The 21,108-nt window shown below is 43.4% G+C and overlaps 1 protein-coding gene across 1 annotated transcript; it reads left to right on the top strand.

The window, feature by feature from the left end:
• The first annotated feature begins 12,542 nt into the window (after window positions 1-12,542).
• LOC115168857 (formin-like protein 18) lies at window positions 12,543-20,561 on the top strand. Its single transcript, XM_029724390.1, has 4 exons — window positions 12,543-12,629; window positions 13,933-14,019; window positions 19,437-19,589; window positions 20,520-20,561. The coding sequence occupies exons 1-4, from the start codon at window positions 12,567-12,569 to the stop codon at window positions 20,559-20,561; spliced, it is 345 nt and encodes a 114-aa protein (XP_029580250.1). The 5' UTR covers window positions 12,543-12,566.
• The last annotated feature ends 547 nt before the right edge of the window (window positions 20,562-21,108 follow it).

Genomic DNA, 21,108 nt, shown 5'->3' with positions numbered 1-21,108 from the left:
CGTGAATGTCCCTGTCCCTGGTTCTGTAGTTGTCCCTAGTCATGTGCATGTCCCTGGTCCTGCCCTTGTCTCTGTACCCACCACCCTTGTGATCCCAGCACCCTCCTTCATCCCTATGCCTCCTCCATTGACCTTTACTGAACCCAGTAGAAAACCCTTAACAGAGCGAACCAGGGCTTTTCATTGGGAGGAAGTTGGTTTAGATAAGGTACTACTACGGATGTGTTTGTTTATCCCTATTTATTACACTACATTTGTAAGCATGTAATATAGTCATGCACATTGACAATGTTATATGATATTGCATTATGTTATTGTAATGCGTCTGTGTGTAGCTGGTGTAGAAGAGTCAGGCGCAGGACAGCAGATATGAGTAATGTCGCAATTTACTCAAATATAATAACAATACACGTCAATAAATACAAGGCCACAAATACGGACCGCAATACAATAAATAATCACTCACAAAAACCATAGGGGAACAGAGGGTTAAATAATGAACAAGTAATTGGGGGATTGAAACCAGGTGTGTAAAACAAAGACGAAACAAATGGAAAATGAAAAGTGGATCGGTGGTGGCTAGAAGGCCGGTGACGTCAACCGCCGAACACCGCCCGAACAAGGAGAGGGACTGACTTCGGCGGAAGTCGTGACAGTACCCCCCCCCTGACGCGCGGCTCCAGCAGCGCTCCGACACCGACCTCAGGGATGACCCGGAGGACGAGGCGCAAGGCGATCCGGGTGGAGACGGTGGAACTCCCGCAGCAACGAAGGGTCCAAGACGTCCTCCACCGGCACGCAGCATCTCTCCTCCGGACCGTACCCCTCCTACTCCACGAGGTACTGAAGGCCCCTTGCCTGACGCCTAGAGTCCAGGATGGCTCGAACAGCATACGCCGGGGCCCCCTCGAGGGGGCAGAGGAACCTCCCGCACCTCAGACTCCTGGAGTGGACCAGCCACCACCGGCCTGAGGAGAGACACATGGAACGAGGGATTAATACGGTAATCTGGGGGAAGCTGTAACCTGTAGCATACCTCGTTCAGTCTCCTCAGGACTTTGAATGGCCCCACAAACCGCGGACCCAGCTTCTGGCAGGGCAGGCGGAGGGGCAGGTTTCGGGTCGACAGCCAGACCCGGTCCCCCGGTGCGAACACCGGGGCCTCACTGCGGTGGCGGTCGGCGCTCGCCTTCTGCCGCCTCACGGCCCGTCGCAGGTGCACATGAGTGGCGTCCCAGGTCTCCTCTGAGCGCTTAAACCGTTCGTCCACCGCAGGAGCTTCGATCTGGCTCTGATGCCAAGGTGCCAGAACCGGCTGATACCCCAGTACGCACTGGAAGGGGGAGGGGTTAGTGGAGGAGTGGTGGAGTGAGTTTTGGGCCATCTCTGCCCAGGGGATGAACGCCGCCCCCTCCCCTGGCCGGTCCTGGCAATATGACCTCAGAAACCTACCCACATCCTGGTTTACTCTCTCCACCTGCCCGTTACTCTCGGGGTGAAAACCTAAAGTGAGGCTGACCGAGACCCCAGACGTTCCATGAACGCCCTCCATACCCTGGACGTGAACTGGGGACCCCAATCAGAGACTATGTCCTCAGGCACCCCGTAGTGCCGGAAGACGTGAGTGAACAGGGCCTCCGCAGTCTGTAGGGGTGTAGGGAGACCGGGCAAAGGGAGGAGATGGCAGGACTTAGAAAACTGATCCACAACAACCAGGGTCGTGGTGTTGCCCTGTGAGGGAGGAAGATCCGTCAGGAAGTCCACCGACAGGTGCGACCACGGCCGTTGTGGAACGGGTAGGGGTTGTAACTTCCCTCTGGGCAGGTGCCTGGGAGCCTTGCACTGGGCGCACACTGAACAGGAGGAAACATTAACCCTCACGTCCATGGCCAAGGTGGACCACCAGTACTTCCCACTAAGGCAACGCGTCCCCTGCCTCAGGTGGAACAGACGTTCACCCGCAACTCGACCCTCAGGCGGGTGGTCGAAAACTGCCCGAAAGCAGCGGGTGAACTTTGCGTAATGGTCCAACGCCGCGTCTCCTTCACTCCATACGGCGTTGGCCCACTCCAGGGCTTTGCCTGAGAGGCAGGAGATGAGGGCGGACATGCTCTCACGTCCCGAAAGAGCCGGGTGGACGGTTGCCAGGTAGAGTTCCAGCTGGAGTAGGAACCCTTGGCATCTGGCAGCCGTCCCATCATACTCCCTTGGGAGCACGAGCCGAATCCCGCTGGGACCGGGTGAAGGAGGGGTGGACAGTGGGGTCGACGGTAGTGGAGCTGGTGGAGGAGCTGGACGACCTCCTCCTCTCTCCCAATGATACATCGTCTGCAGCACGCGCTCCATGGCGGTGCCCAGACGTTGCAACATGGTCGCGTGCTGCTGGACGCACTCCTCTACCGCCACAGGGAGGGCGTCTGCTCCTGCTGACTCCATTCGCAGGCTGGGTGATTCTGTAATGCGTCTGTGCGTAGCTGGTGTAGAAGAGTCAGGCAGCAGACAGCAGATATGAGTAATGTCGCAATTTACTCAAATATAATAACAATACATGTCAATAAATACAAGGCCACAAATACAGACCGCAATACAATAAACAATCACTCACAAAAACCATGGGGGAACAGAGGGTTAAATAATGAACAAGTATTTGGGGGATTGAAACCAGGTGTGTAAAACAAAGACAAAACAAATGGAAAATGAAAAGTGGATCGGCGGTGGCTAGAAGGCCGCTGACGTCGACCGCCGAACGCCGCCCGAACAAGGAGAGGGACCGACTTCGGCGGAAGTCGTGACAGTTATATGTAAGCAATAAATCACGAGTGGTGTGGTATATGGTCAATATACCACGGCTAAGAGCTGTTCTTAGGCAGGACGCAGCCCTTAGCCGTAGTATGTTGGCCATATACCACAAACCCCCAAGGTGCCTTAATGCTATTATAAACTGGTTATCAACGTAATTAGAGCAGTAAAAATAAAATTGCCATGCCAGTGGTATACAGTCTGATATACCACGGCTGTCAGCCAATCAGCATTCAGGGCTCCAACCACCCAGTTTATAATATGGTGTATTACCTCATATTACACTACACTAGAGTCTGATTCGTTAGAAGTTTTAGTCATGCTCATCAGATAGTTTGCAATGATAAATAAGGAAGTACCTATTTTCCACTTCATAATTTCCTTAAGCACTATAGGAAATTATTCGCTGCAGTGTCTGTCAGTGTCTTGTGCTTTCCCAGAGCATTGCATTTCATAGAGAATACAGCTTGTCTCAGTTCTGATTATGATTGGTCTCTCGGCAGATAGAGAAATCATTCTGGACACGGAGAAATGCTGGGAAGATTGAAATTGACACTTCACGCTTGTACAAGCAATTTGCAGTTCAAGATTTGGGAACATTCGGTGGGATCACCGAGCACAGCAATAACATCCACATCATGCTCAACACGAAGGTGGCGCACAACTTTAGTAAGTAGCTCCACAATTACTTGAGGTGAGGTGATGGGCCAACTATATGCTCTTCACTTGAAATTGTTCTGGGGTTGCACCCAACTTATATATCAGACCCATCAACAGATTTCTTTGAAATGACTTGATAACTGTAATTGAGTTTTAGAAAAAGTAACACCTTTTGAAACCACCAGATGATAGTACTTAACAGGAAAGTCAATGAGCTTTTCATTGGCTGTAATGACTCACTCCATCTGATCTCTATATCACATGTATTTGCTTGAGAAAAGCTGCTAAACATTTCGTACAGTAGCTACATAACAAGACACAAGAAATAAACAACATCAAAGCCTTATTAGGTAAGTATCGGAATAGAAATAGGCTTCGACCCAGACTCGCAGTATGCATAATGACAGTCATTTATTTAATCTTTCAGCTTTCTCTAAAATATTCATTTATTCTGGGGGAAAACCTGAATGGGTTAATGCCATGTGCCCTTCATACTATTAACCCTCCTTATAGGCTAATGTTGCTAGTTTCAGTGTAGATACAGAGATGGGTTTTCCTTCAGTGTGTGTCTACAGGGGGCAGTCTCAGTCTATCAGAGCTTCGGTAAAGCTACAATCTTTTTTTCTTCTTCATTTAATGGCTTTGACTGTTCAGCGGGGCATCTATGACTTGGCGACCTGAGACCAATGGAGAAAGGGTGTGAGTGTGTGAGTGAGATCGAGGTAGAAAGATTTCAGAGTTCTCTTCTCGCAGGGCTTCAAAGTGACACAGAAAGCGTGACGGGATCCACAAGTGGTGCAGCATAAAGGGTTTTTAAACTACATCAGTACAAGTGTGCAGGCTGGCAACACAATTAGAGTACGCATGGCCATGAAATATGGAGCCCCCGTGCGACAGTCGCTAAGAGTGTCTGTCATAGGAATAGACAGGATAGGATAAACTCCAAGTGTGCTTCTCTCCTCTGTGCCCTGGAAAGTTGTGCTCTGACAGGGCCCTGTGCTTGGTAACTAACGCCTGCGGGAAACTCCAGGCGATGCGGTTCTCTGCCCTCATGAGGGATAAGGGGGTTGAGGAACACACACACACACACACACAGATTATGATTGTTTTAGATGAGCTCTGCATGTTTATCAGCAGGATCTCTGCTGACTAGCTGTTGTCTATTATTTTCTTGTTGCATAGGGACAGTATGCATGACAGGATTTGCTCTGTTTATCCAAGGAGCTGTAGCTAATACTGCCTCTAGATACATTCAGTACATCTTCTATTAGTGCCTTGTAAGTTACAATCAATAATTTAAAACAATAATTCATGGTTCTTATGGTAAAACAGTTATGTACTGTACTTGCAATCATAACACTCTTATCCATAATGACAAAGTATTACGCATACCAATTAAAATGGTATTAGTCACATGTGCCAAATACAACAGGTGTAGACCTCACAGTGAAATGCTTACTTACGAGCCCCTAACCAACAATGCAGTTTGAAAAAAATACAAATAAGAGATAAAAGTAACAAGTAATTAAAAAGCAGCAGTAAAATAACAATAGCTAGACTATATACAGGGGCGTACCGATACAGAGTCAATGTGCGAGGGCACCGGTTAGTTGAGGTAGTATGTACATGTAGGTAGACTTATTAAAGTGACTATGCATAGATGATAACAGCAGAGAGTAGCAGCGGTGTAAAAGGGGGGGGGGGGGTCAATGCAAATAGTCTGGGTAGCCACTTGATTAGGTGTTCGGAAGTCTTATGGCTTGGGGGTAGAAGCTGTTTAGAAGCCTCTTGGACCTAGACTTGGCACTCCGGTACCGCTTGCCATGCGGTAGCAGAGAGAACAGTCTATGACTAGGGTGGCTGGAGTCTGACAATTTTTAGGGCCTTCCTCTGACACCGCCTGGTATAGAGGTCCTGAATGGCAGGAAGCTTGGCCCCAGTGATGTCCTAGGCCGTTCGCACTACCCTCTGTAGTGCCTTGCGGTAGGAGGCCAAGCAGTTGCCATACCAGGCAGTGATGCAACCAGTCAGGATGCTCTCGATGGTGCAGCTGTAGAACCTTTTGAGGATCTGAGGACCCATGCCAAACATTTTCAGTGGCATCCTATATACAAAAGTATGTGGACACCCCTTCAAAATAGTGGTTTCGGCTTTTTCAGACACACCTATTGCTGACAGGTGTATAAAATCGAGCACATAGCTATGCAGTCTCCATAGACAAACATTGGCAGTAGAATGGCCTTACTGAAGAGCTCAGTGACTTTCGACGTGGCTCCGCAATAGGATGCCACCTTTCCAACAAGTCAGTTCGGCAAATTTCTGCCCTGCTATTTCTATTTGCCATATCTTTCAAACTGTGCTCTTTCAAAAAAGAATCTTAACCTATATACGTTTTACAGGCACAGTATGTTTTACATGAGTTATCTTGTTGTTATTAGTCCCACCCTTCAGCTCCATTCAACCCCTCCCATCTATCTCTTAACACCATCCGTATTGGATTTCAATTTGCCATATATTTTTCAACAGTGCTGTGATGTTTCACAAAAGTTCTGAACCTTTCTATTCCCATTGTTTCTACAGATTGTAAATTGAAAATATATTTTTTTTGCTAAAGTATTATGTTACTGATCGATTGACTATAACTTTTCAGATCGCCCAGTAGTGCTATCTGCAGCTTTAGCGGCAGGTAAATATTGCAACTACGGCTAAGTTACGTCAAACAGTGAAGCCAGAATAACAGCAAAGTAACCGCATTTGCATTTGTTTAAGCTGTTTTCTAGTGGCATTTATTTGGATACATTCATAAGAATGAGCTAATGATGCACGATTTCAGCTGGCATATACAATGTGCGCTCTTGTCAGGACACTGTTGTTCAGAGGAGCTAGCCAACAACACAGCTAACACAATCACTTCAAATTGAAGCTGGAAAGTCTGCAAACTAGCTGCATTTCATTTAGTTTGATCTGTTTTCTATTGACATTTCTTTGTATATGTCCATAAAAATTATGCTGATTCATGATTTCGACTGGCTGAGAAAAGCTGACTGCCTGTCTGTCTCGTCCCGACTCCAGACCACTACACGTTCATTACTATGGGACAGCTGGAGATCGAATTTCAAATATTGAAACAATGTTGCAAATGTCAGAGAGACTGAGCGCAAGTTTTATACAAATCTCCGCTATTGAAAACCAATTGCTTGTCTAAAAGAAATGTCTAGATGCTTTTTACAGTGGAGATCGAGGTTAGAAGTTGTCTGGCTAGGCTGATGAGACAGTGGATTGCGCAGTGAGATGGAACAGAGTAAATAGGCATTTCAACATCATAGCTTTAGCCAGTGTTAACTTGTGGAATAGACACTGGCTGGAATGCGATTTTAACCAATCAGCATCTAGGATTAGACCCACCCGTTGTGTAAGTAGCCAATAACCACTGCTCAGGGCATGATCCGCTCTTTTTCCAGCTATTACAGATGAAACACACTGTGTTGGACTAAATTTATTAGAAAAATATGTCCCTATCAAAACAACTTTGAGTGAAGCACATTTTATACAGCTAGTTAGCTTCCTTAAGTAGCAAGCAGATGATGTTTTTGGATTTAGCTTTAGCCAGTTGGATATGCTAGATCCTTTTATCTGTTTTATAGCTTATACGGCTGCGAAGATCAGTTCTCTAATACAAGCAAAAGAGACTAGTTATCCTCATAGGATTATTCCATTAGATGTTTTACACAGAGAGAGCAACAACACCAAAGTCTCATATTCAAACACATCTCTGTTTTAAGAAGAAAAATTAGATTGTGCACTGTGTAGTGCCATCCCAGAGATGCCCTTCTTGTACTTTAAAATATGTGCTTAATTAATACGGTGATTGATTCGACACGAGAGCTCCCTAGTATGCTCTTATGTAAGTGCGTCTAATCAAGGTTGTGTTGAGAGCATTAATCTAGTTTGTCTAATTGATGACTGAGGATGTGTCCCAAATGGTTCCCTGTTCCCTACAGCCCTATGGGCCCTGGCTAAAAGTAGTGCACTATGAAGTGATTAAGATGCCATTTGGGATGCACCCTGAAAAATGACTGGATTTGTAATTCAAAAAACACCTGTGGCTCACTTCGCCCCCAGTGGGATACACTTTACATTTCCATATCTTAATTTGTCAGGATAAAAAAAAAAACAGTTTGGCGAAGAGCCAATAAACAAGCTAAATTCTCTGTTTCTAAAACTTTCTGATAAGGCTAAAGCCTCAATCACACCTACATCCTCATTGCGCATAATGGTACTCAGCATCACTTGGATATGTATGCTACCATTTCTGTCAACTAGAAAATAAGGGAAAGCCGCACACTCTAAGAGCTCAGATGCAAAAATGTAATAACCTAATAACCAACGTTTCGACAGCAAAGCTGTCTTCATCAGGGTATCATCACAAACACTGCGAGATGAGTCATTTATATATTGTCAGAAGACACACAGGTGTTTAATCATGGCCAAGTGTGGCCTAATTTCATTGGTTAACTCAAATATAAAAAAATGGCATACAAAGAACATACAAAAAGACAAACAAATGGATAGCATACGATCATAGCATTTGTAGTCTAAAATGTATCTAACAAACAATTACAATGGCAAAATCACAATAATCACAAGAATTTCTGTGAAGCCGTCTACACATACAATTTGATGCATGCGTTCGATAAGTCCAAAACACTGCAACTGCCTCTGCAACGCAATGCTGCGATGCAAATGCAGCGTTCCATTGGAAATGAATGTACTTCTGGTGTACCAAAACACAATGACGCTGTAGGTGGGATCGAGGCATAAGGCTAGGCAGGAACATAAACTCAGCAAAAAAAGAAATGTCTCTTTTTCAGGACCCTGTCTTTCAAAGATAATTCGTCAAAATCCAAAATAACTTCAAAGATCTTCATTGTAAAGGGTTTAAACACTGTTTCCCATGCATGTTCAATGAACCATAAACAATTAATGAACATGCACCTGTGGAACGGTCGTTAATACACTAACAGCATACAGACAGTAGGCAATTAAGGTCACAGTTATGAAAACTTAGGACACAAAAGAGGCCTTTCTACTGACTCTGAAAAACACCAAAAGAAAGATGCCCAGGGTCCTTGCTCATCTGCATGAACGTGCCTTAGGCATGCTGCAAGGAGGCATGAGGACTGCAGATGTGGCCAGGGCAATAAATTGCAATGTCCGTACTGTTAGACACTTAAGACAGCGCTACAGGGAGACAGGACGGACACCTGACCATCCTCGCAATGGCAGACCACGTGTAACAACACCTGCACAGGATCTGTATATCCGAACATCACACCTGTGGGACAGGTACAGGATGGCAACAACAACTGCCAGGAACGCACAATCCCTCCATCAGTGCTCAGGCTGTCCGCAATAGGCTGAGAGAGGCTGGACTGAGGTCTTGTAGGCCTGTTGTAAGGCAGGTGCTCACCAGACATCACCGGCAACAACATCGCCTATGGGCACAAACCCATGGTCAGGGGCGGTGTGTCACAGCATCATCGGACTGAGCTTGTTGTCATTGCAAACAATCTCAACGCTGTGCGTTACAGGGAAGACATCCTCCTCCCTCATGTGGTACCCTTCCTGCAGGCTCATCCTGACATGACCCTCCAGCATGACAATGCCACCAGCCATACTGCTCGTTCTGTGTGTGATTTCCTGCAAGACAGGAATGTCAGTGTTCTGCCATGGCCAGTGAAGAGCCCGGATCTCAATCCCATTGAGCACGTCTGGGACCTGTTGGATCAGAGGGTGATGGCTAGGGCCATTCTCCCCAGCAGTGTGCGGGAACTTGCAGGTGCCTTGGTGGACGAGTGGGGTAACATCTCACAGCAAGAACTGGCAAATCTGGTGCAGTCCATGAGGAGGAGATGCACTGCAGTACTTAATGCAGCTGGTGGCCACACCAGATACTGACTGTTACTTTTGATTTTGACCCCCCCTTTGTTCAGGGACACATTATTCCATTTCTGTAAGCCACATGTCTGTGGAACTTGTTCAGTTTGTCTGTTGAATCTTGTTATGTTCATACAAATATTTACACATGTTGAGTTTGCTGAAAATAAACGCAGTTGATAGTGAGTGGACCTTTCTTTTTTTGCTGAGTTTAGCAACATCAGGTCATAACTTTAAAGCGTAATTTTTTATAGAACATCACCACTCTTAAACACAATCTTGTAAGTGTAGTAATCATAAAATAAAGTTGAATGCTCTGTTCATATAATTAAAATGTATTTTATTTGTTTGGCATGCATGTTCAATGGAATAAAGATTTTCAAACACTTGACGCGTTTCGGATGCGTGGCCTTCGTCAAGGCCGAAACGCGCCAGAGTTTTAAAATCTTTGTTCCATTGAACATGCCATACAAATGAAGGCATTTTAATTAATTATATGAAGAGTGCCTTGGTCCTCCTTTTTATTTTTTTATGACAAATGTACCCCTTTTACCAAAGAGCACCTTCTGTCTAGAAAGACCTACTATTGTGTACCTTAGCAGGGCTTTCCTCCCTTCTTTTTCTTGAACTCTGTATTATGTAAATTCGAATGTGACGTTAAAGCCTAGACCAAAACCCTCGGGGGAGGAATCATGTGTTATTTTGGGAAGGATTCATAAGTCCATGAGCTGTAAGTTCTGTACCTTTTTAATGTAACAGTCGATTATCCTTTGTCATCACTGGATGTGACACATTTTGTGATGTTTAATTGCGACACAGACACTGACATTTGAATAGAAAATAACATCCGTCTTGATGTCGCAAGACTTGACATATCAGTCCTGTCACATTACAGCCAAAGCAAATCGGTACATCAAGGGTCATGACTGACTAACCACAATACCTGTACTTTTCAACATTTACTCAACATGTTCCATTTTCGTATTCAACGTTTCATCCAAGGTGACATATTTAGGTGGGAAGAAAGGAATATGTTTGTGGCGTGTTGTTTAGAACGGCCTTGTGATGTACAGTATGAAATACATATTATTTATCCTTCCAGATGAGACCTCTTGCTTTGGAGCAGAATTATCCTCACGTAAAGAAGCGGAGTTCCGTGAGGACACCGCACAACCCTGTCAGATTGGTGCTTTTTAATTCCTCCGCTGACGGTCGACCTATCAAATTAAGACGAGGAAAATAGCATAGAAGCTCTCTGCCACGTTACTTCTCAAACCCTAACCTTGAACTGGGTGTCACTCAATCAGTGCATGAATCCATCCCTGACTGCAGCATGTCACAACAATTCCATCCCATATGCTGTTTTTAGCATGGTAGTGTACTACTAATGAATTGTTTTCCTCCCAGGTAAAACAAAAATGTTCATTAGTTCAGATTTGATAGAATGCAAATGAGCGCACAACCCAAAGGCACTTGAGAGGAGAGAATGAATTCAAGCACCTTTTGTCTTCAAAATGCTTTTTTGTAGTTATTTATTTCCAAGTTTCAGGTAAAGTCAGAAAATCCCTAAGTTTCTGACTGTCAAGAGAAAAACTTTAATTTGTCATTGTTGATTTTGTTTATTTTTATTGCTCCCCCAGATATCTTGCTCAAAAGTTTCCTGTGCAGCCAGGAGAACTGAAAGACAAACTGTTCTTGGTTAATGAGGTTGAGGGAGGCTTCTCTGATGAACAGATCACTTCCCTGAGGAGGTAAGAAGGGATTATGTCAGAAAAACACATCCGTGTTGCAAATTCATCTCGATTTTGGATACAACCGCAGTTGTCTGCACTGAGGGAAAAAAATGATTCAGACTTGATGCAGGGATTTATCAAGTCCAATGCAGGGCACTAGTAAAACATTTTGCATGGTAGCCTACATGCACAAGCCAAGTAAGGGGTGTAGTTGGTAAAACATTAGGTTGTGTAACATCAAGTGTTACAAATACAGGGTACATAAAGGGAACATGTACATACATGTACATACAGCAATGAACCCTAGTGAGACATGGCAAGTTAAGTTAGTGCCAGAACCTTTTACCAGAGCAGACTACTAATGAAATTTTCATTGGCGAGGTATTTGAGGAGATGGGCACTATTGAGTTTCTCTCAGCTGTTATACCGCTGGGTAAAATGCTTGTGTCTTGGGTCTCGGTCTTACGTCTTACCAGTTTACTCACTCAGTGCTTTCTTTTGTGAGCTGCTGATCTGCTCAAGGAACGCTGATCCAATGTACCGCATAGAGGATTATATTTATTCTATGAAAACGTAATATCAATTTTAATGTGGCATCGCGTGGGCCTCAGGAATACAATCTCTGACAGAAACCACTCCCAACAGGGCCTGCAGTATTAATGATCTGCAGCTATAGCTGTATAGATCTACTTCAACGACACAACCCTAGGCTCATGAAAAAGTACATCTTTGGTTTGGAGTTGAAACACACTCAAATGACAGAGGAAGCGAGGAGAAGAGAGTCCATTTTAGAAGATTCCCAGGCTTGGATCTGGGTTCAAACTCTGTGCAAGTGAATGAATGGATGGCTGTGGCCGGCATCAACGGTCCTGCTGCTTTATAGGAGCTGACAGAGGCCATCTGAGCTACTTGGCTTTTAATCACTCCCCTTTCTCCAGGCCACTGGAAATCACCTTAGCATATAGCTCTCAGACAAAGCCAGAGAGAGGGGGCATCGCATAGCATGATCTTAAATGACACCCTGGCTTATTTTGTATGAAGCAGAGTGTGTCTTGTGAAAAAGTGTTTGTTGTATTTCACTTAATTTATGCATTGTAAGTAAAAAAGTGACTACTTTTATTCAATTGCCAAATGCCCACTGCCATTCTGACTATGTATCACCGCTATACTGACTGACTGAGGAATTATATTTTGCATAAATTATTATTTGATGTTGAAGAGGAATGAAATGCCACACTATAGATATCAGCTACTGTTTCGGTCTGAAGCAAAGCAGACCTACTCAACCCTGACATTGCTTTTTGACTTATGACACAATCAAGTGGGACCTCTCTTATGACATAAAAGGGATTTATGTAGTGATTTATGTGTTAACAAAGAACTCCCACAGTGAAATGTTCCATTTATAGATATCTACCTACGTCAGACGATGTGGAAATGTATAAATCCTATAAGGGGTCTGTGTCAGATCTGCATGTTGTTGACCAGTACATGATGGAGGTAAGTGCCTTCGCATGCCATGCTTTCCATGACTCATGCTTTAATATACCTACTTATCATCGGCATCCTGGAAAAACCTTAATGTTGGCTAATTTTGATTTTGTTTACATAAATTGAAAGAAGCTCTTACCGTTCATGTGCTGTGCATGCTTCATGAGTCGAGGACCAATTCAAATCATTCAAAACACCCTGTGAATATTTATGAGGGGATGTGATGGATCTACAAAATAAACCCTATTTAACATTTTCGGGAAAGTTTAAGGTTTTTCCATGACGTTGATGTTATGTCATTTCGGCATCTACAATTTGAATGGTAATAATATGCACTTTCCTCTGACTCTCCTGGTCCTGATGGATTGCTGCTGTGTCCTCAGTAACCTTTATCCTCCTCTCACACATACTATATGATGAGGGTTCTCACCTCTAGATACACTGTAAAAGTATCCCATGTGGTTGATGATGGGCAGAAGAGATGACAGGTGCTCCAGGGAGCAGGATCAGCCAGCCATGTCCTTCTGGAGGTCTGAAACCATGCATAGGGATATGTTAGGAGGCATTGTGACAGTAACACCTCCCACGGTGAAACAGCTTAGCATTACAGTATGTGGATACTCTAGGCTCTATGGGAATGACGGGTAGTAGTGAGTCCCATTGCCATCCTTAGGATAGCCCAAATGCTAAAAGTTGATCTTTCAAAACACACATTTAAACTCTTTTGTAAACATTTTGGAAGTATAGATCAGATTTTAGACAGCCAGACAGCCTTTTAGACATCGAGCCTTGAAAAATATAATTCCTGATATATCGCTACATTTAGTCTGCCCTGAAACAGTAGATGAACGATCACAGACATAAAGAAGTAACCCCAACCCTAGCATATTTCACACATCCCCCATCAGACCAAGGCCCTTTGGCTTCTGAAGCCTGACGCACTTGAGCATGAGCTAGACGGTCGGCGTGACAACCCAGATGATTTATTAGAGGTTAGCAACTAAACCAAAGGTCGACGAGGCAGATCAGCCAATCATTTCAAAGTGTCAAGCATTCAGCTTCTCTGCTGAATCAGACTGAAGACGAGACGTCCCACAGCATTCCCACAAGCAGCCCAGGGGATCTTAGATATAGCTGCTCTCCATGTCAAAGAAGACTTGAGGAGAGTATGTAAATAGGATGTGGGATGCCCACTTGTTCGTGTGTGTATTTTTGTGTGTTGTGTGCGTGCGTGTGTGTGGTATGTGTGTGTGTGTGTACATTATGTGACTGTAATTTACTCATACTGTATAACTGCTTCAACCCATTACAGATGTGTAACATTCCTTACCTGAGCACCAGACTGGATCTGCTGATGACTCTGAGAGAGCTTCCCATAAGCATGGAGGATCTGCAGCCAGTGAGTTCACTTTGGCTCTGTCCCAATATCAACATTAGCATATCAAAACTAGCATGGTATTGAAGCAATGTATAGGACACAAGGTTCTCCCCAGGATTTCTTAACAAGGCGATGCTGCCGTGTATGGCCTGGGGGGGAGGCCCTTTGAACGTTGTGTTTTTGAACACTTCTAACTGCCCTTTCCTGCAATCTAGAGCAAAACATGGCTGTATTGGATAACAAATAAAGTGGCACAGCGCCTCTCTTACATTCTTTGAGGAGAACCCTGGAATTAATAACTCACTGTGAGCATTTGCTGTAGATGCAGATAGATAGGTAGTGCATTCATTAGTGAATAGAGGTAGACTAGACGTGAGTAGAAGCAAAATACCTGCAGTGCTTTCAGAAAGTATTCACACCCCTTGATTTTTTCCACATTTTGTTGTGTTCAGCCTGAATATAAAATGTATTACATTTAGATTTAGTTTCACTGATACCCCATAATGACAAATTAGAATTTTGTTTTTACAATTTTTGACAAATTGATTAAAAATGAAAAGCTGAAATGTCTTTAGTCAATAAGTATTCAACCCCTTTGTTAAGGAAAGCCTAAATAAGTACAGGAGTAAAAATGTCACAGTCACATAATAATTGTATGGACTCACTCTGTGTGCAATACTCGTGTTTAACATGATTTTTTTGGACTCCCCTATCTCTGTACCACACATAAAATGATCTGTAAGGTCCCTTAGTTGATAAGTGAATTTCAAACACAGATTCAACCACAAAGACCAGGCAAATCCAACACATCACTGAGTACTACTCTTCATATTTTCAAGCATGGTGGTGTCTGCATTATGTTATGGGTATGCTTGTCATCGGCAAGAACTAGGGAGTTATTTGGGAATAAAGAAATGGAATAGAGCTAAGCACAGGCAAAATCCTAAAATAAAGCCTGGTTCAGTCTGCTTTCCAACGACACTGGGAGACAAATTCACCTTTCAGCAGGACAATAATCTAAAAAACAAGGCCAAATATACACAGGAGTTACTTACCAAGACAGTATTGAATGTTCCTGAATGGCTGAGTGACTCAGAGGTATGAATACTTATGTAAATTAAATATTTCTGTATTTCATTTTCATGAATACTTACAGTATCTAATCAAGATATATTCATGTTTTATTTGAATAAAAATACAAAAAATAGTAGAATCTTTCTTCCACTTTGACATTACAAGGTATTGTGTGTGGATCGTTCACAGAAAGGACTATTAAATCAATTTGAATTCCACTTTGTAACATGACAACATTTGTAAAAAGTCAAGGGGTGTGAATACTTTTTGAAGGCACTGTACTAATGATTGGACAGGTGTACAAGATATTATCAGTACAATGTATTACATGGTATATATCATGTTGGCCTTTCAAATGTCCCCTGAAAGTTGACCTTTCCCCCACACGTCATCACTCTCCCATCACTGGCACAACTTTCAACTGCAATTATTTTCTTTGTTGATCATTTCCTCTGAAATGATCATGCCTTAATTTAACTGTGTTTCATCAAGAAGTTGCTTTGTATGACATTTTATTTCAGCAATGCAGCCTGAATAGGTTAACAGCGCAATATATACAAAAAATATATACATATACTAAAGAAAGTACATAAAATAAGAATATAAATCAATTCTCTATGCAAAATGTCATCTTAATACATGTTTTTTTTTATGAAAAGGATGTAAGACATACACAAAGGCTTTCCCCCATTTCAAAGTACCTCTTTAGTTGAAGTATTTTTTTGTTTCATTCATTTGTTGCTGGATGGTTAAATTCCACTGAAAGAATGTCCTGAGAGACACTTTTACATGCCTCTCTACATTTGTGAAAAGCAAAGCATTTTCTATCGGCTTAATTAAACAAATAAATGCTACACCTCACACCCTAATAAATTAAATATCTCAAGACATTTGAAAAACTTTAATTTAGTGTTTGAAAACGTATTTCACCCCTCTACCATTCAAAAATACTGTAAGAAATTCTGTTTCTGATGTTTCAATTCATAGACCGTAGCACAGTGTTAGTTGCTCATGGTTAACACTTTTAAAATGGTGTCTGTACGGCATACTGTGTTTACTGTATACTGCATGAAGGTTCCATATAATACTGTGAGACACTAACACCTGCTTGTGCACTGTTTTGTTTGTTGGTGGAATCTTGGTTAGTTGTCACATTGTACGCTTGACCTCTACTGTAGGTCTGTTCTGTACCTCTGAACAAATAGGACAATGTATAGGCTCTCATGAGCCCAGCAGTTTTGTCATTGTCTGTCAGACTACTCTTTACACAGTTCAACTTACATTTCAACAGGATCACCAATTTATTATTGGATTTGTCTCTCTCCTCTTCTCTTCCCCTTCACACTTTCTCTTACTCATATTATAGTTGAAACTAGAGGAGGGAAATGGGCTTATTGTTGTAGGATGCATATGAGTTTGGAGTCCAGGTGTTCGTGTCTTGAAAGATGGGAGGCAGGTAATCCCTCAGATGAAGCATCTCGGAGCTGAACACAATGTGTCCATAAACAAGGAGAGGTCTGGGTTCTTCTTCTCTGAACAGTTTAAGTCCTTGGGATTCTGTGACATGACAGACTTTTTAAGACTGCAACATTGAGGATTTGGCTGCCATCGGACTGGCAGGGCGCTTGGATGGAAAATAGAGAACTCACCGCCCAGGGACGGGAGGTGGAACGCTTTCACACTCAAGGTGCACTTTGTGTCTGCTCAACACCAAAGGATGAATTTCATCAAGCATTGTAGGCTCTTCCTTATATGTATAAATTGTTAATGCCTAAGCAGCTGTTATTTGCGGATTAAGATTGATAGAGGAGGAAATAAAATGTGGATAAAACAACAAACGCCTAAGGCAACAGGGACCTTGTGCTAAGGAAGCCTTGATTTACTTGTGATCCTTGCAAATCATGTTGCTAGGAGTGCAGTACAAGGTTGCCCCCTTGAAGACCTGATTTGCATACTCCGATATGTGTTTGCTGCTCTGAGAAGGCTTGAGGAGGTCCCACTGGTGTGCTATGGGAAGTAACTCTGTAAACTTGAGCATATGGTTGGGTGTTGCATCAGACACCCCACCTTTGCTAAGTGGGGTAGTTTTTCCAGAGGGCTTCTCTGTCTCCACACAACCTCCCCACCTCACTTCCGTCCTTACCTCACTGTCAGACATTGAAATTCTATCTTGTTGAGAGAAATTGCAAACATAATGTAATATTTATCCTATTTTTCTATATAGCTGCCATTCTATGGATATTGTGCAGTGTGCACCAAGTTTGTGGATATAAGATACAATCGCTTACAGGATGGTCAAAACCTATGCAGTATGAATGATAACAAATAATGTAATCTGAAAAACATAATATGATGAAAATATAATTACTTTTGCAATGTAAAACAAGTAAATCTACTTGTTTACCACAACATTGTTCCTGTACCCAAGAAAGCGAAGGTAACTGAACTAAATTACTATCACCCCGTAGCACTCACTTCTGTCACCATGAAGTGCTTTGAGAGGCTAGTTAAGGATCACCTTACCTCACCTGACACCCTAGACCCACTGCAATTTGCATACCGCCCCAATACATCCACGGATGATGCATTCGCCATCGCACTGCACACTGCCCTATCCCATCTGGACAAGAGGAATGCCTATGTAAGAATGCTGATCATTGACAACAGCGCAGCCTTCAACACCATCATTAAGCTCGGGGCTCTGGGTCTGAACCCCGACCTGTGCAACTGGGTCCTGTACTTCCTGACGGGCCTCCCCCAGGGGCTGAAGGTAAGCAACAACATCTCCACTATGCTGATCAACACAGGGACCCCACAAGGGTGAGTGTTAAGCCCCTTCCTGTACTCCTTGTTCACCCATGACTACGTGGCCACGCACGCCTCCAACTCAATCATCAAGTTTACAGACAACACGAGTGGTAGGCCTGATTACCAACAATGACGAGACAGCCTACAGGGAGTAGATGAGGGCCCTGGCAGAGTGGTGCCAGGAAAATAACTTCTCCTTCAACGTCAACAAAACTAAGGAGCTGATTGTGGATTTCAGGAGACAGCAGACGGAGCACGCCCCTATCCATATCGACGGGCCACAGTGGAGAAGGTGAAAAGTTTCAAGTTCCTCTGTGTACACATCACTGACAATCTGAAATTGTCCACCACACAGATAGTGTGGTGAAGAAGGCGCAAGATCTCTTCAACCACAGGAGGCTGAAGACATTTGGCTGGGGCCACTAAGACCCTCACAAACATTTACAGATGCACCATTGAGAGCATCCTGTCGGGCTGTATCACCACCTGGTACAGCAACTGCACTGTCCGCTTCCACAGGGCTCTCCAGAGGGTAGTGTGGTCTGCCCAACGCATCACCGGGGGCACACTACCTGCCCTCCATGAGATCTACAGCACCTAGTGTGTCACAGGAAGGCCAAGAAGATAATCAAGAACCTCAGCCACCCGAGCCAAGGCCTGTTCACCCCGCTATCATCCAGAAGGTGAGGTCAGTACAGGTGAATTAAAGCTGGGACCGAGAGACTGAAAAACAGCCTCCACCCAGTACCCTGCCCTGAACTTAGTTACTGTCACTAGCCTGCTACCACCCAGTTACTCAACCCTGCACCTTAGAGGCTGCAGCCCTATGTACATAGACATGGAACACTGGTCACTTTAATAATGTTTACATACGATTTTACCCATTTCATATGTACAGTATGTACTGTAGTCAAGGCCATCCTATTCAACTATTGCTGTACATACTGTGTACTATTCTATTCTACATATTCTATCCATATACTGTCCATAATGTCTATACATCCCATCAAATACACTACATTACCAAAAGAGTGTGTCTGTGTGTGTGTGTGTGTGTGTGTGTGTGTGTGTGTGTGTGTGTGTGTGTGTGTGTGTGTGTGTGTGTGTGTGTGTGTGTGTGTGTGTGTGTGTGTGTGTGTGTGTGTGTGTGTGTGTGTGTGAGTGTGTGTACCAGCATGGGTACCAGTCAAAAGTTTGGACACATCTACTCATTCAAGGGATTTCTTAATTCCATTCTTTCACTTTTAGATTTGTTAGTATTGTTAGATATTACTGCACTGTTGGCGCTAGGAACACTACACCCGCAATAACATCTGCTAAATATGTGTATGTGACTAATAAAATGTTACTTGATTTGAACATACAAGCCTTTATAACCCAAAAGAAATGTGTGCTACTGCTATCTACTCTGACTGCAAATGGACTTGAAAATCAAAAGGATTCCACCTGGGTTTACTCAATTCTCATAAGCCCCTGATTCAGGACAAAACTAGAGAGGGACTATGCAGTTAGATTAGAGTGAAATGACCTGTCCTGAACCGTTGTTTGTCTTTCAGCTAATTAACCAGAAGATCAGGATGTGCACGCAGTTATATGGCTCCAGGTCGTTCGTCTCCGTGCTGGAGTACCTGCTGTCCATTGGCAATTACCTCAACGAGAACGCAGGGAAGGGAAAGGCCAAGGGATTCCGCCTCTCCTCTTTAACTAAAGTTGGTTCTCCTCTCCTCCGTTGTCGCCTGACCTGTGGTGGAGTGTCTAGCACTAGGCTAATGAGACTCCTCGTTGATATACACAGAGGGGTCTACCTCCTCCCTCTCCCTTCAGTTTCTCCTGTTTACTCTCTGTCAATGTATTCCTAGTTATATGTAAATATTTCTACCTCAATTACACTGTTAGTCCACACCTGTTTACGAAGCATGTGACGAATACAATTTTATTCAAATTTCTTCCGTCCATCCTCTACCTGGTCATCTGAGTCCAACTCAGCTAGGGTCATCCCCCCTAGTGTGTCTGATACGAAGGTGATTGTATCACCGCCTGGCTTCACAAATCAAATGGAACGTCTCACCATGGCTCAGACACTGGGCCGGTAGACATCGGACAAGTCGACCGCTAGGTGCCCCACAGTGGCAGTCACAACAGCAACTTTAATCTTGCTGGACCTTTTTCGTCAACTCTCAATTTTGAATGTCTTTGTTTTGGGATTAGACTCATTGTTTATTAGACGTGGATTTGCAAGTTTTGTCAATTTGTATAGGATGATTTAAGATCTACCTGAGCTATTAGCATAGGGTCTTAGAGGATATCGGCAGTTTCTATAGATTTCCTCCGGAACTGCTGCTGTGCTGTGCTGGTCCCTTGATGGGACGATATAAGGGCACTTTGCCACAGATGTAAAATGCTTCCTCTCCATCTAACGAGACTACAGTCTCTTACACCCATACTCCCACAGAAGGTTTGAATGTGAAACAGAGAGGGCTAAATTCACACAAACGCATTCTTAGGGTTCTCTGTGAAATCAATGGCTGGATCGGAATGTTGATATAGTTAACTGTAAGATAAGAAAAAGCCATAGAGGTTGTGTTGGATTAGTGGTTGTTGTTTTTATCTTCAGTTGCTGCTCCGTGCATCTCTTCTAGCCTGGCCCTCAGGGGAATGCCCTGGACCTGAAATCGGTATAACAACGCAACCTAGAAAAGACTATGGAATAAATCCCATCACATGACTTGAGAGAGGGGTCCCCCTTCCATTTCAATTAAGACAGAAGGCACAAGCCACTGTTGTGCAGCAAGGCTTGCATTTGTAAAAAGATCATTAACATTTTATATAAACAGGGTTAAAATGGATGCGTTTTATAGCTTTTGTTCCATTCATTTTCAGGAAACTTAACACTCCAAGTATTTAATTCAGAGAAAAAGCTCACCACAGTCTAAGTAAGGAAACAATGTATTAGGGCTCTACTGTAGGTGATAAGGACAGCATGTAACATGGGAGCTTTTATGATTTGATGTTTTTGTTATGAAACAGTTTTTTGTTTCAATTTGTTTTGAACTCAGATTGCTAAGAAACACAGCCAATATATGAGTAACAAATGTATTACCAATACCAAAACAATCGGTTGACCTTGTGAGCATAGTAGCCACATTCTTCCCCAACAGAAACACACAGAATTGTAAGGGTTAAGGCTGGATTGTTGGATTGTTGATACATGCCTCCAGTAACACAGTG

Source organism: Salmo trutta, chromosome 30, assembly GCF_901001165.1.
Source record: "Salmo trutta chromosome 30, fSalTru1.1, whole genome shotgun sequence".
NCBI classification, from domain to species: Eukaryota; Metazoa; Chordata; class Actinopteri; order Salmoniformes; family Salmonidae; genus Salmo; species Salmo trutta.
Note: the sequence above shows the minus strand (reverse complement) of the source record. Positions and strands in the feature narration are given on the sequence as shown.

Excerpts from the sequence above, each read along its gene's own strand:
- LOC115168857 (XM_029724390.1), top strand. The coding sequence starts at position 12,567 with ATGTATAAATCCTATAAGGGGTCTGTGTCAGATCTGCATGTTGTTGAC. Across the intron at positions 12,630-13,932 it reads TTGACCAGTACATGATGGAG|ATGTGTAACATTCCTTACCT; the intron begins GTAAGTGCCTTC and ends AACCCATTACAG. Across the intron at positions 19,590-20,519 it reads GCCTCTCCTCTTTAACTAAA|CCTGGCCCTCAGGGGAATGC; the intron begins GTTGGTTCTCCT and ends CATCTCTTCTAG.